The 14,578-nt window shown below is 40.8% G+C and overlaps 3 protein-coding genes across 4 annotated transcripts; 2 read left to right on the top strand and 1 right to left on the bottom strand.

The window, feature by feature from the left end:
- The first annotated feature begins 125 nt into the window (after positions 1-125).
- Positions 126-14,577, top strand: LOC108142470 (alpha-tubulin N-acetyltransferase 1). Of its 2 annotated transcripts, none has more exons than XM_017266351.2 (7): positions 126-665; positions 8,764-8,979; positions 9,067-9,222; positions 9,654-10,049; positions 10,490-10,652; positions 12,768-12,826; positions 13,453-14,577. In XM_017266351.2, exons 2-7 carry the CDS (start codon positions 8,873-8,875, stop codon positions 13,970-13,972), a joined length of 1,401 nt encoding a protein of 466 aa, XP_017121840.1. In that variant the 5' UTR covers positions 126-665; positions 8,764-8,872; the 3' UTR covers positions 13,973-14,577. The 2 variants fall into 2 exon arrangements, with proteins under 2 accessions (XP_017121840.1, XP_017121841.1); XM_017266352.2 differs by lacking the exon at positions 13,453-14,577 and adding an exon at positions 12,934-13,382 and having other exon boundaries at positions 133-665.
- On the bottom strand, positions 2,826-4,106 carry LOC108142472 (phosphoserine phosphatase). Its single transcript, XM_017266354.2, has one exon. The coding sequence runs from the start codon at positions 3,804-3,806 to the stop codon at positions 2,994-2,996; it is 813 nt and encodes a 270-aa protein (XP_017121843.1). The 5' UTR covers positions 3,807-4,106; the 3' UTR covers positions 2,826-2,993.
- Positions 10,933-12,486, top strand: LOC108142471 (uncharacterized protein DDB_G0285291). The gene is made up of 4 exons (XM_017266353.2): positions 10,933-11,205; positions 11,263-11,358; positions 11,414-12,007; positions 12,070-12,486. The coding sequence occupies exons 1-4, from the start codon at positions 11,128-11,130 to the stop codon at positions 12,298-12,300; spliced, it is 999 nt and encodes a 332-aa protein (XP_017121842.1). The 5' UTR covers positions 10,933-11,127; the 3' UTR covers positions 12,301-12,486.
- Position 14,578: the final 1 nt, after the last annotated feature.

Raw genomic sequence — 14,578 nt, 5'->3', positions numbered from 1 at the left:
TTAATGCCTTTTGTTTTTATTTTTTATTCAAATTTCCCAATGAGAAAATATGAAAACAAATTCCAAAACTGCCATCGCCAAACTATCGATTGGTCGATCAACAGCTTGCCATCTCTGTGTGGCAAGCCAAAGCTTCGCATCTGGCTCCAAAGTACTTCACCCCCAAAAATCTGTGCTCGCCGCAAACGCTGCTCAGTTTTTAACCGACTTTCGTGCAATTTCCACGCTACGGCCATCCGGCTCTTTACTCCGATTTGCCGAGTTACCACGCCGCGTATACATACACAAACAAACAAAAGCAACAAACCAACGGCGAATCACCAGGTGTGGAATTATGTGTTAGAGCAAAACAAATACGAAAATACCAGAGACACAGCCCTTGTGTACATTTTTTGGCCGGATTGAAACAAATTGGAAACCAAAAATTCAAAATCAATATAAGACCCCTTCTCCAACGCAAGTGTGTGGGTAACAGAGAGATACACAGATACGCCCGCATCTCAACGCGCAGCATCCGTAAGCGAAAAGTGCACCAGAAAAGCCGGAGGAGTGCATCCGTAGCCCCACTGGAAACTGGAACGAGCATTCGTATAGCCGTGAGACCGATTTTCAAGCCCAATCCCTCCGAGGTTACTGTTTTACTGTTTTACTGTTTCACCGTTGCGGTAAGTCTGCCTTCGTCAAGCTTTCTGTTTACGTTTATGCCATTTTCAAATCCATTTCCATTCCGCTGCGCACCGTATTCGCGTTCGTGCCGCTGCCTTGTGGCTCAGTGGGCACATAAATAAAACATCTTTACGTCATGCGACGGAGCTCTGAAGTCATTACCAAAAGACAGCAGCGGCCACTCCGATATGAGCATAAAGTGCTTCATTTGCATAGTATCTACAGTGGAGCTTAGATAAATCAATCAATCCACTAAGATACTTCTAAAATGTCGGGTTGTTTTTGTGACGTCATAACTAAAAGACACATTATCGGTCACTGAAGTTTGGGTAAAAAGTGCGTCACAGTGGAAATTCTGCAAGTGAAACCACTATTTGGTGGGAATATCGAATATGTATTGTGCTCTGTTTGTCAATACCAAAATGCAACCAAATTTTTATGAAAAAGTTTATAGATGATGAAACAGAACTAAAGCCTATTTCAAAGCAAATCGGCACAAACAAATGTTTAGATTTTGACCTGACATCAAGAATTTAATAATTACAAGTTTTGCCTTTTTAAAACCATGATACTTTCGAAAAAATTTCAAGCATAAAAAAGTTGTAACTTCTTAAAGTCTTCTTTACAGATATTTTACTGTAGTTTCCAAAAAAGTTGATTCATTAGGGCTGCAGGGCATAACAGATCCCATTTAAGCCGCATTCATTAGGTAGGTGATCTCATCGGCGGCTGCTTTCTTCCCGTTCTGCGTCCGACTGCAGCCTGGCCTAAACTCACGCCCATATGCCGTTCAAACGGCAGTCCAATCACGCCTAATATGGTCCACATTTAAGCTGGCTCAAAGCGTTTCCCGCCGCCAATTAAACACGATGACGTTGACCGCCAAACCACCAGTTCCATTCATGGTTTACTGCTCGCCGCCGACACCCACGTTTCGGCCTTGCCTTTTTTTTTTAGCTAACCAACTGTTTCAACTCCGCGGGAGTCGATTACAGCAATTGATAATTGCTGCAGAAGGTGTAGTTTTCTGGTTTTAACGACCTTTGAGCCGCCAATTGCTAACACCTTCGTGCTAAAGTCGAAAGGAAATTAAGCTTGGCCAATTAAGGGATTGGTCTTTAATCGTAAATGAAGAAATAAGCTGTTTATGCAATGGTACAATATTATAAGTTTCATTTTGTGTGTGAATCTTTCAACTGAAAATCCACATTATCCGCTTATTTATCCACAAAATTCATTAGTTCGACTTTAAAAACTCAGTTTAAAGTAATTAAAAATAAAGTGCTAGCACCATTGTGGCATAGGCAAACCAAAAGACATTACAGTTTATGTTTAGCTGTAGAAATTTCTCTGGGTAGCAATGACCTTTATAATTTTTCTTTATGAAGACTTTCCCTCGCTTTTGTGTTCCTATGCTATTGTGATTGAAGGGCGTATAATTAAAGACTAGGATTAAAATGGCCTCCCCTTTTTAATGGACTTGAGTGATCTATGCTTAATCGATTTTATGGTTTAATTTTTTTTTACAAGAAAAAACTGCTTTCTAAAACCATTGAGCCATAAAACAACAAAATTTTGGTTTTATTTTTTTAACCTACTGAATGATCATAACAAGCATTAACGGCTTTACAAGCCTAACAGTTTTTAGCATTTAGTCCATATTTGGTATGCGTATGTAATTAGTCAAACCCCTTTCTAGTCATAAATAACAGAAAGGACAATAAACTAAATTCCAACAAAAAACTTCAATAAAATATTTTTTTCTACATGTAACCTTTTTTATTTTGTTCTATTTTATAACTTATTGGTTGTGTTGCCAGAACATTAACATTTTTAAATGAAACATTTAAAATCGAAATACAACTTTTTGGATAGTTCTTTGAAAACTTTCTTAATTTTTTTTTAATTCATTTAAAATAAAAATCAATACTTCATTCACCAAAAAACAATAAAACTACTTTATATATTTTATTTGCTTGAAATCTTTTCATTCTAAATGTTTGCTAATTCATAAAAACTTAAATTTTGTTTTTACAAAGAAAATTTAATTTAAGCAAATTATGGCACACCCTGTATTTTTACAACTTGTGCTGTGTCATTAACAGCGGACGGCTAACATTTTCTGTAACAAATTCACCTCGTGCGATTTTACTCATTCGTTTTCCATAATTTTTACTATCGCTTTTTATTGTTATTTAATTACAAACTATAGTACATATATGTATTATACACATGCTCATACTTTGACTATAGCATGTGTATCACTAAGAGCTATAACACGTTGATTTCAAATACTAAATTCGCCACTCCACCGCTGTCGTTATATCTCATTGACCCATCAGCTGCTCAAAGTCCGTTACGTAATACTGGGCCCGGCGATAGACCTCCGGTCGAACGACATTGCCACCAAAACCGATAAAATAGTTGGCTGGCGGCACAGCCTCCAAATCGGTGGCTCCATCGCCGATCATTGTGATGATAGCACCTTCACTATTCTCCTTCTTTATCAGGGCGATGGCTTCTGCTTTTCCTCCGGAACGCGAAGTGGGCTGAGTGATGTCAAAGCTATCGTATTCGCCCAAATAATCGAACAGCATCTTGTTGGCATAGACATTGTTGAGGGGAATTCCCAGTTCGTTGGCCACGGGAGCTATGAGGCAATCGAATCCGCCGGAGATCAAGTACACCTGCTTGCCCTCCGCCTTTAAGTGGGCCACGAAACGCTTCACATTTTTGCTCAGTGTACTGGGTCGTTCATGGATAAAATCCCTTACTTGCTGTTGAGTGGGCCGTATGATGTTCAATCTTATTTTGAGGGCATCCTGAAAGGTCATGGCCCCTCCCATCGCCTCCTTTGTGACACGTGCCACCTCGCTTCCCTTGCCGCAATATTCGGCCAGCTCATCGATGCCTTCTTCACAAATCACCGTGGAATCCACATCGAAACAGACGATCTGCGACTGCTGAATGACCTTGGCCGCCAATTGGGGCTGTTTGGGCGGTGTTATGGCCGAGGCCACAGTGGTTTTGGCCGCTCCTCCCGAGGTGCCATTGCCATTGCAATTTATCTGTTTGGCCAGAAGATGGTGGCCATTTGTGGCTGCTGCAGGACGCGCCAAACTCAAAACGGAACCGCTCATCTTGACCGGCGAACACGTTGTGATTTTTGGGAATTTCTTGTATTTCTTGTATATACCGCTTGACGTAAAAGCTTCGGCTTTGTTTGGGCCCCAAAATTTTCCGCTGCTTCTTTTTTTGTGTATCTCAATATCTTGTGCTTTTTTTTGTGTATGTTTTCTCGTTCCTTTTTGCACACGCGCTTCGCGTTGCTGCCCAGCTGTTATTTGTTTTTGTTTGATAAGTGGTTTTGCTTTGCTTGCTAGCGGGTTTTTCTTAGTCGAACTGCTCACGATGACTGATTTTTCACAAGTGACTCAAAAACACTCGATCGCCCTTTTAAGAAAACCCGCTCAACGCACACAAAAGCGGTTTCTCTCTCTCTCTGTCGTTCTCTCTTTTCTCACTGACCACACAGAAAGAAAATTGACATGATAAGGCGGTCAGTTTCATGATGAAGTCCAGCTTAAATTTATACCCATGAAAATTTGATTCAAAATACTCGGTCTTCGTTTAACAAAGGCATCTAATCTGATTTCGGTTGATTATATTATCCTTTGCAAGGAAATTTGCATCTCAAAATGATATTCATTAGTATCAATTAATTTTGTAAAATCAACATGAAATTAATTTAAATTTTTTTTATTTTTTTGTGTGTAACGATCGAACGATAAGCTTACAAGTGTGCGAGCCACATGTTTGTATGTAACGAATTTACAACTTTTTATTTTCACCCCGACTTTTAGATTACCCTTTCTTTTCGTTTTTTATCCGCGAATTACGCTCAATTTTTATTTAATCAGTTTCAATTGAAAGAGAATTGCTTTGGGTAGACATGAACCTTTGAACCCAACATGTGCTGCACGAGTGCGACAATGTCTGCTTATCACAAAAAAAATGAAACTATAGAAACAATTATGATTTAGCTGTCATTAAACTCGCCACACTCGAGTGCTTAGGAGAGCCGCCTAGAACTGGATTTTCCAGCAGCAGACCATCATGCCTTATCTTTTCTGGCACCATTTAACACTTGGCGATTTCCAGGAGACGGGTATTTACACTACGCATCGGAAGACTACCTCAAAAATTGTCGGAAAACAAATAACAAGTGTGTTATTTATGACCCTGATTCTTGAAATTGGTCATGCAAAATTCTAATCACGGTTGGACTTCCCAATCCCAACTCCTTTGTCAGTCAAACTTCTCTGTACCATGTTGTTATCAAATTTTTGTATTCAAATTTTCATAACACATCCCTTCATTAACTTCCAATTTTGTATCAGGTAAAACCAATTACAATTTATTTATCCCTTAATACAAATTGTATTATCAGGCTTATCATAAAATAATAGTTATTCAATCCGTAGTTCTCGGAATTCGTCTGTATTTTAATTGGCGCTTATCAGTTTTAAGGGGCAGTGTACTTTTTGTGTCGGGTTGATCCCCCTGTTTCAATACTTTCTTTTTTGAATTTATGCTTAATCATTGATGTGGAAAATAACCGAAATCTCAGCAGATTATAGATGGTATAAACTCTCAGTATTTTTAAAGCGGCGGGAATTATATTTAAACTGTCTGACATTCTGATGCAATTTAAAGCTACTATTGCAACGTCATACATACATACATACATACATACATATATACATACATAAGTAAGTTGTAACGCAAGGTGGAGAATCTTCTCTAATTTGTTCTTTCATAATAACTCACGATTCTTGTTTTGGTCTCCAGTAATTAGATACAAATCAACAACAAAGCGAGAAGCCTGCAATGCAAGCGACAAAAACAACAAAAACTTCTCAAAATGCAATTTCCCCTGCGGTTTATTGTTGTTATTATCGTTGCTATGGTAATTTTTTTTTTTTTTCCAATTGTAGAATAACAAGTTCGTTTGTGGTAAACAGGGCAAAAACAACATAATATCAGACAGCGAGACCGCAAAAGTATTTCATTGCCAGCGATGAAACGTTATCGATAACGATAAACAATTTATTGCGTGCTGTGCGTGCATGTGCATGCCTGAGCATGTACTCATGCATATTTAAAGCTTACTTCGGCCAACGACTTACACTAAACCAAACCGTATACAGTTGACTGTTTTTAATTGCCGTTGCCTTGAGCGACCAAAGACCCTAAAAGGAAAAGGAAATGCGAGGCTAGAGCGGCAGAAACCACACCTGTACCTTTACCTGAGCCTGTCAGCGGCTGCGGCACCTGTCGTTTACCGTTATTTTGTTTTTATTTTAAGTCTAAGGTTTTCCTTGCCTTGGCAACTCATTTGGGTTTTGGGTGTTCCTTGGGTCTGCATTTATTGATTGACCTTGTTGCTGCATAAATTTTCAGCCAAGTCCGTTTCCATTTTGTATACTTTCCATGGGCATACAAAGTATAGAGGTAGGCTCGTCACCTGATCCGAAACGCATGGCAAAGTACCTGAGCTGGCTAATTTATTATGCCCATCGAATGCCTGACGCGATAATGGTTTCTAATTTACGAAAAATTCATTGAGGATTCCATTTATTCTTAAGTCAGGCCCTTTAATACCATTTTGAATAATTTGTTTCTTATAAAGAGTGGATTTTAGACAACAACAAAAAAGACTATTTAGAATTAACTTTCTTTTAAAAGTCATATACATACATATGTATCAAAGATGTTTTTAAAAATTATATTTCAAAGATATTCATAATAATTTTTAAGAAAGACGTTTTTTTAATTGGTAGATTTTTGGAGAATATGTCATTCAAATATATAAATATCTTTTCAATTATTTTCAAACCTTACACTAGATTACATTTTGTTTGGTACATACATATATTTTATAAAGATAATTGTTTTTAAGAAAACAAGCCAGTAAATTATCATGTCTAAAAAAAACTTCTTGTAGAAGTTACATTTATAGAATGTCTACTGCTCCTCCATTAACAGCAACATGGAATTTAGTGAGGCAGCTGTCAGCTGCCCCGTAATTGTGCCCCCTGGCCACACCCTCAACTATTGCCGCCCACTTTGAATCGGAATGCCGGAGGCTTGCATAATGACACGACATTTTGAGGGATTGTTTTCCAGCCGAAAGCTGATAGGCTAGGCTAATAGCTATAGCTCTAGACTGAAGGCTGCGTGAAATTGATCTATTAATTTTCATCACCAGGCAGATTAATAGGAAATTACTATTTTTATATTTGGTTGCCAATTGTCTACACCTCTCGATTGATTTGTTTTTTAGCTGTTGTTTCCATGCCGAGTTGTTTTTGTGCCGTCTACTGATTAACCGTAAGATTGTAGGTGACCATCCCCCTTTCCTTTCTAACACTCGACTTGTTTACGGCTGCACGCGATTTTAATTCCGCTGATTAACTCTCTCACGCTCTCACATTGACTATACCACCTTCATGTATGTAAGCCAGAGAGAGATGTGCTCACTTGACACATTTACAAGTGGAGCAAAAAGGGGAGCTCAAGAAGTGCTCTCGCTCTCGCTCTCACTCCTTATGCGGTGCGTGGTTTTCTTTGTTGTTCTCGTTTTTTGTCGTCTTGTATTTTTGTTTGCATCGCTTGCTGTTGGCTCATAAACAGTTACAAAGTGGGCTGATTTTGTGTATGGCAACGTCAACGGTTATGCACTGGAAAATAAACAGCCTTTGCAATAACAACAACAAGGTAGTCCTCTTTGCTGGGGGCCATATATGTATGTAGATGTGCAACTCACAGCCGAGGTCAAAAAATCAGTATTCCAAATTCTTCCTTTGTGAAAAACTGTGGTCAACGTTGAATGGTTATAACTTTAATCTATAACATTGTATTAAATTACTTTTAACTTGATGTTCTTATTAATACTTTCAAACTGCTTTCAAAACTGCTTCAGTTGAACAAAAAATTTGCAGGATTTTTTATTGTTTTGAAATCAAATTAGCTTAATGTTTATTAATCTTATATTAATATTTAATACATATATTCTAAAAACTAGGATTTTCTTTTTGTCGGTTTACGTATTAATGTTTATGATTTCAGTGACTTATCACAAACGATTTAAAAGTTCTCTAGTACTATTAGTATAAACACAGCTGTGGGTGTTGTTGATATATAGAAATGAAATGAAAACACGTCATTTGTCGACAACGGCTTTTCTGTTGCTATCGCTTTGGAAACTCGGGCAGCGCTGCTTGCTGCGAAGCTGGCAGAGAGTTGTTTAACTTTTCCCCTGACAAAACGCTAACAAAGGGAAAAAGTTTTGCTGCCCGCCCCATCAAAGGTAATTACAATTGAAAGCTCTTGCTCTGCGTTATCGTCATTCTCAGAGTTCTCAGAGTTCGTTGCACTCCGCAATTTAACAAAGGCGGTAGTGGCATGCAAGCGACTAACGTTTCGTCCTGACAGACACGCCCCCGAAACGGAAGCTAAATATATCCCTAGTCCTGTCGTAAAGGAATCCCCGTCGAACGCAACAGTTTCTATAGTAATCCGAGCCTAATGCGATGATTTGGGTCAACAGGCGGAGTTGGCAACCTAAGCAAAAAAAATTCTGATTCCAAGGCTTTGCCCCCAAAATTACACTCGCGAAAAATAGTCAGAGATATCTTCTTTTTTACATTTTTAAATGTAAATTTTTAATGAGTGACCCCTCGAAAATCTGCAATTTTTCCGCTTAAAATCCTGATTAAAATTTACGGAGCATCAAGGAGAAGATTAAAACCATCTTTTGTTCGATCTTAAGGCACTTTTACAAATTTGATTTTTAAGTTTTTCCTTAGTGTACACGTGTGGGCTTGTTTGCATCTGCTGAATCATTGATGAAGGCGGGACGCGGACAAAAGCAACAATGATTGGATTGATTGCATGTACAGCGTTTCCCACAGCGAAATAGACAAAGCTGTGAGACGGGTCGGGCTGATTCGTGCGGCATCAGATAATCAAATTGTTTGCGCACCGCTTTCGCAACGCTCCATTAAATTTGCAATTCTCATTTCTCAATTGCAGGGGCTGTGCACAGAGACACACACACACACACACACACACACACACACACACACACACACACATTAAGTACACCAACTAGAGACTAAAAGAGCAATCGAGGGGCAACATAATGGTGGAGTTCCGCTTCGATATCAAGCCGCTGTTTCCGCAGCCAATTATCAAGGTGACATCGAACCTCCTGCCGCACACATTTCGCGGTGATCGGCGTCAGTGTTTGTGAGTATTGAAATTGTACGCGGAGTGTGATCTAAATTTCCCGATCCGACTAACCGATACGCTTTCCACACTCACCCACGCACGCAGAGATGCCACCTCCAAGATGTCGGAGATCATCGACCGGCTGGGCCAGCTCTCGGCCACCTCGCAGGGTCTCAGCAAGCCGGTGACCACGGCTCAACGTCTGCGGATGTCCGATAACCAGACCATCTATCTGCTGGCGGATAGTGAAGCGGGTCACAAGTAAGTAGTCCTGAGCGAGTATCACTAATACCAAACATACCTCATACTAGAGTTTTTCTGCTTAGGTTTTTTTTTTTGGATGGATCCAATGTTATTTTTAAGAAAGCTTATATATTGTATCTTTTTGGATTCTTTTACTTGTGGTTAAAAACCCTTTTTTTATAAAATTGATAAGGGAGTTAAGCAATGTTCATCAAATCGCTTTTTATAAAGGCATTTAAAGACAAGAAATACGCGAAGTTATGGATTTATTTTTATATCAAAAAGCTTTTTATTCTCTAATGCATTTAATAAAACTAAGCTATTACCATTCTTACTGAAATATTATGATTTTAATTTTATATATTTATTGTATAAACACAACATAACTCAAGATATCCTTTAAAAAATTCCGATAAATTAAACAACAAAAAATATATAACCTTTTCCAGTGGTGCCGTGACGGGTCTGCTTAAAGTGGGCACCAAGGATCTCTATTTGTTTGACGAGTCCGGGCAGACGCGCAAGGTGGAGCAGGCTCCATCCATTCTAGACTTCTATATCCACGAGTCCCGCCAACGCGCCGGCTTGGGAAAGCGTCTTTTCCAGACAATGCTAAGCGAAGAGCAGTGGACGCCACTCAAGTGTTCCGTGGACAGGCCGTCGGAAAAGCTTCTGGGTTTCCTCAGCAAGCATTACGGATTGCAGCGCATCATTCCGCAGGCGAACAATTTTGTACTCTACGAGGGATTCTTTAACGATGCCGGCTCCGCAAATGGACATGGTAATGCCCACGGCCACGCCCAGTCGCCGCAGCGCACCCAGAATGGCCTGCACATCACAAACAGGTGAGGAGGCGTGGCTTTTTTCTGATTTCCCCACCTGGCGCAGTCCGCGGCAATTAAGGCGTTGCTTTCGCCGCTGCAGGAAACATTTCACTTTCGGCCTCTGTTGGCCATTTCTTTTAACCCCATTTGCATATCGTATGCAAATCGGACCCTAGATTTCTTTGTTTGTTTGTTTGCCGAAGGAAGCCCGCTGATCGATAAAACTTGGTCCGAGTTGATTAATAACTATAATGGTGGCCTGTTGCTTGCTTTGCTTATTAAATCCCTGTCAGAGACATGTTTGATTACTTAAGAAAACCAAAATATAATAACTCACTAACTGAAAATGCTTCCAAAGAAATCTTTAAACCCTTATGATGGCTTAATCTTTTAATCTTTTTCCACATGATGCGCTAATTGCTAACCAATGATAACTAACGATCACAACACATCGTCAACAGTCCTAACACACAGCTCTTTGGTGCTACTTACCTGGGCGAGGATTCTAACCGGCGGCGTGGTTCCCAGCAGCAGACAACACCAAACTCGCTGATTCAGCAGATAACACAGATCTCTCCGTCCGGACGATATGGAGCCCCTCGTCCCACATGCAGCATGGCCGAGGTACTGAAACACTTTTATTGACTGCCAAGTTTCAGGACCCATTTCCTTGAGCAATGGGGTTTTTAATTTGATATTAGTGACTTGTTCAATAGCATTTTGGATGAATGTACTTCGTAAAAGTTAGATCTCCAAAAATTGTTATAATATACAGGGACTAATTTTAAACCATTGAACACCTTAAGCAGGAGTACAACATATTGTGTTAAATCGGAATTGAAAAAATCACAGCCTTAGTTGGCTGGGTTCAAGTTCTCAAATGGTCGATTGTAAGGCCCCACATAGCTCCAGTATTACTTCAGTTCAAATTTCTACTCGATACTGGTCGGATACCTTTTTCGACTTGCTGTGTACAAAAATATATTTGTATTTTATACTTGTTTTTTTTTTTTTTAAACTGAAAGAAATCATCAACTAGTTTCGTCGCGATTTGTGCCAAGTTTTTCGTGCGGCTTACTAATTTCCAGTGATTTAATTTATGGATCCCAAACGTGGTAATGCCTCCGGGGCACGCCAAGGCGGTGGTGGCTATCATGCCTCCAAGACGAGCGTGGCTGTAAGTTGGTCAAATAATACTCTCCTTCAAATGATGACTGAATAGCTTGGTTTATAGTCACGCCATGGAGGCGGTGGTGGAGGCGCAGCCGTGGGTCACAAGCAGCCTAGTCAGGTCAGTCTGACGCCCAGCCAGGCCAGGAATCCGGAAAATGTAAGACACCTTGTTGATAAGGCGTGTAAAATCCGAATTGAAAACCCAATCACAGCCTCGCAAGAGTCCATTGGATGCTTTAAGTCGAAGCGGCATTGTACGCAACCAAAATCCCTTCCAGCGTCGTTCTGGCTTGCAGGATGTGGACGATGCATTCCTCGCTTCGAATGCCTTTGCCCGGCCGCCCAGGGTTCGTCACTCGGGCCTGGATAAAGAAAACATGGCGCAGGCAACTGCCGGAGGAGCATCTGCAGGGCAGCCAGGTTCGGCAGCGATAGCTCCCATTCTTAACCAGCAGCAGCAGTATCAGCAGATGCCTCCACCGGATGCTGTGCAACAGCAGCAAATGGCTTCGCCCGGGGTTGTACCATCGCAGCAATATATGCAACCGGCTGGACAGCCAACGCGTTTGGAGCCAGCACCCTCGGGACGAGCTCATGTCCATCAGCAGCAGATGCCACAACAGCAGATGCAACAGCAGCAGATGCAGCAACAGCAGATGCAGCATCAGCACCAAATGCCACAACAAGGGGGCTACGATCAGCAGCAGCAGCAAGTAGCCCAACCAGATGCTCAAATGCAGAACAAATATGCCACGCAGCAGCAGCATCAGTTGCAACCGCAACATCAAATGCCCCAGCATGGATATGTAAATATGACCAGGTTTTTGGAGAACCTTTTGAAGATATTTAACACCGACCTGACCCACAGCCCACGCAGCCACCAGCAACCGGTGCTCCGCAAGCAGCTCCACCAGCAGCCGGAGGAGTAGCAGCAGCTCCAGGTGGAGCAGCCGGTGGCAATGTGCCAAGAGAAAACGGTGGTGGAGCAGCACCACCGGATGCCGAGATGTGCACCACTTGCCCCAACTGCCAGACCACCATATATCTAGTGCGAACCGCAGAGCTTGGACACGGAGATGCCGGCATGCCTGTTCAGTAAAATATAAAATCAAGACCGAGTGAAATGCACCAAATTTCGAGTGCATTACTCTTCCATGTTTAGTTTTAACGTAGCGACGTCAATGTTCAAATGTTTTTAAGACCTGGTTAAAACCTACTAATCTCCACACAATCGTCTTGTGGCCAAATCTCTAAATTGTATCAAAATAATGAAAATCGAAAGTAATACTTTGGCTTTCACTTCCAGTGGGTCAACAGGGGTGAAATTCAACCCAAAATCGTGGTGTTTTGGCTGCGTGCCAGGTGGTTGTTTTTTTTTTGGGGCAGCATAAACTAGTTTGCGTTTTGTACCTAGGCTTATATTAAGTTGTGTAGCTGGCAATTAATAGAGAAATTCATTGAATTGTATGGCCCACGAAGTGTGGCTATTAATATAAGTTAATAGACTGATCTTATCTCTAATTATTTGCTCCCGGAATTTAACCTAATAATTTTCTCTATTTTCAGATAATTCATGCTGGCAGCTCGAAGGGCGGCAAGGGCAACGGCAGTGCAGAATCGAACAGGTATATAACACCAACCATTTTACACCTAATACCAACTGTCCAAGCATTATCATTTTATGTATGGTCTTCATTTGGGTATCATTTTGTTCTTTTCGTTTGTCTTTCAGAATCAAATAGAAAAAGCCAACCCACAAAAATTGCACACGGCTGCTTCACATACAAAAGAAATATAAATCAAAACTAGTAAAACTGAAAAATCAACATTTACAACCATTGTACAAAGCTTTGATTTTAGCAAATTATTTATATTTTCGCTTAGTTAATTTATACAATCGATGAATTTACTTAATATACGAGTACAAGCAGAAGAAGCTGCACTTGCCGCATGCCACCACCCACCACCAAAACCAACACCACCACCACCCACAACAACACAAGAAAACAAAAAACCTGAAAAGAGTATCAACCCTCTAAATCGGAAATGTTACACAAAACATACAAAAATACCTGACAAATTGTGATTACAACATATTAACTTATCATTTAACTACATAATTGTTGGTCGTAACTTATTTTCGTTTTTTTTCTCGAGCAATAAAATCAATGATATAATTGAGTGTTGTTGTTTTCGTAGTATCTATTTAATATAGTCTAGTTTTAATCGCTTTAAAAAACTCTCCCAACAGCGGAAATGGTAACCATGATCTTGCAGAGATTGCCGAGCAACTGCAGCGGCAGAGTTTGGACGATTCGGAGGCCAACAGCTTTGAGCCGGAGCCTGAAATTGAGCCGGAGATTGTGCCCGTGCCCGAACCCGAACCGGAGGTCATTACGCCCCCATCACCGCCGCCAAAGAGCCACACCCCGACACCTCCATCCGTGCGATCCCCTGAGGTGGCCGAGAGCATCGTGGGGGACAACCGAAGAGCTCCGGCTTTCCAGCTGAGCAAGCAGCACACGGGCATGAAGAATCGCTCGTTCGGCGTCGGAATGGCTGTAATGCCCAGCAGCAAAATGGAGTTCGACCAGATGGAGCGCGAAGATTTCGGTGTGGTAAAGATCAACCGTCCACCCGGTCATGACGTTACCTCGCCCGGCCAGGACAACACGGATGCCATGTCCACCGCTTCGTCCGGCGGCGGTGGTGGCGGGCTCACTGATCAGGGCTACTACGATCTCAAATTCTATCACAATAAGTTGTGGTAAAGACCACAAAGCGACAAGCACGCAATATTTGCTAGCATCTTTTGTACGTGTGGCATAAGCATAATTAACAAAATTAATCTAGACACTAAGAATGTATTACCTTATCAAAACAACACACCAAAACGGTTCCTGTAATTCAGTTCGATGGTTTTGTTGTGAGCTTCTTCTCAGACTTTTGTTAATTCGTTCATTTGTTACAAGCCACGCACTCCGAAGAGCAACTGTAAACGTAGAGCCTTACAAAATAATATTAACAATAGCAAATTAAAATGTACGTAGAGTAATTACCGTCGGTACTGAGCTAGTTAATTTTCAATGCTTTAAATTTGGGTTAAGCAAATCCTTTTTTTTTTACAATTTTGCTTTGTACCGTGGAATCTCAAAACACCTTATTGTAATCCAACCCGTGTGTATCTTCCAATTACAGAAAACGCGAATATTTCGAACAAATCTACGGCGAGTACATGCTATAGGGACAGAGCCAGTTGGCCAGAACCCAACTCCATAACCTATACTCAACATTTCTCAAACATTGTCTAACATTTAGTTTCTATAACACACTCCCCAAAAACAAATAGATTAAAGATTAAAGATATACAAATAAAG

The sequence above is a fragment of the Drosophila elegans genome, unplaced genomic scaffold (genome assembly GCF_018152505.1).
Source record: "Drosophila elegans isolate 14027-0461.03 unplaced genomic scaffold, ASM1815250v1 contig_208, whole genome shotgun sequence".
NCBI classification, from domain to species: domain Eukaryota; kingdom Metazoa; phylum Arthropoda; class Insecta; order Diptera; family Drosophilidae; genus Drosophila; species Drosophila elegans.
Note: the sequence above shows the minus strand (reverse complement) of the source record. Positions and strands in the feature narration are given on the sequence as shown.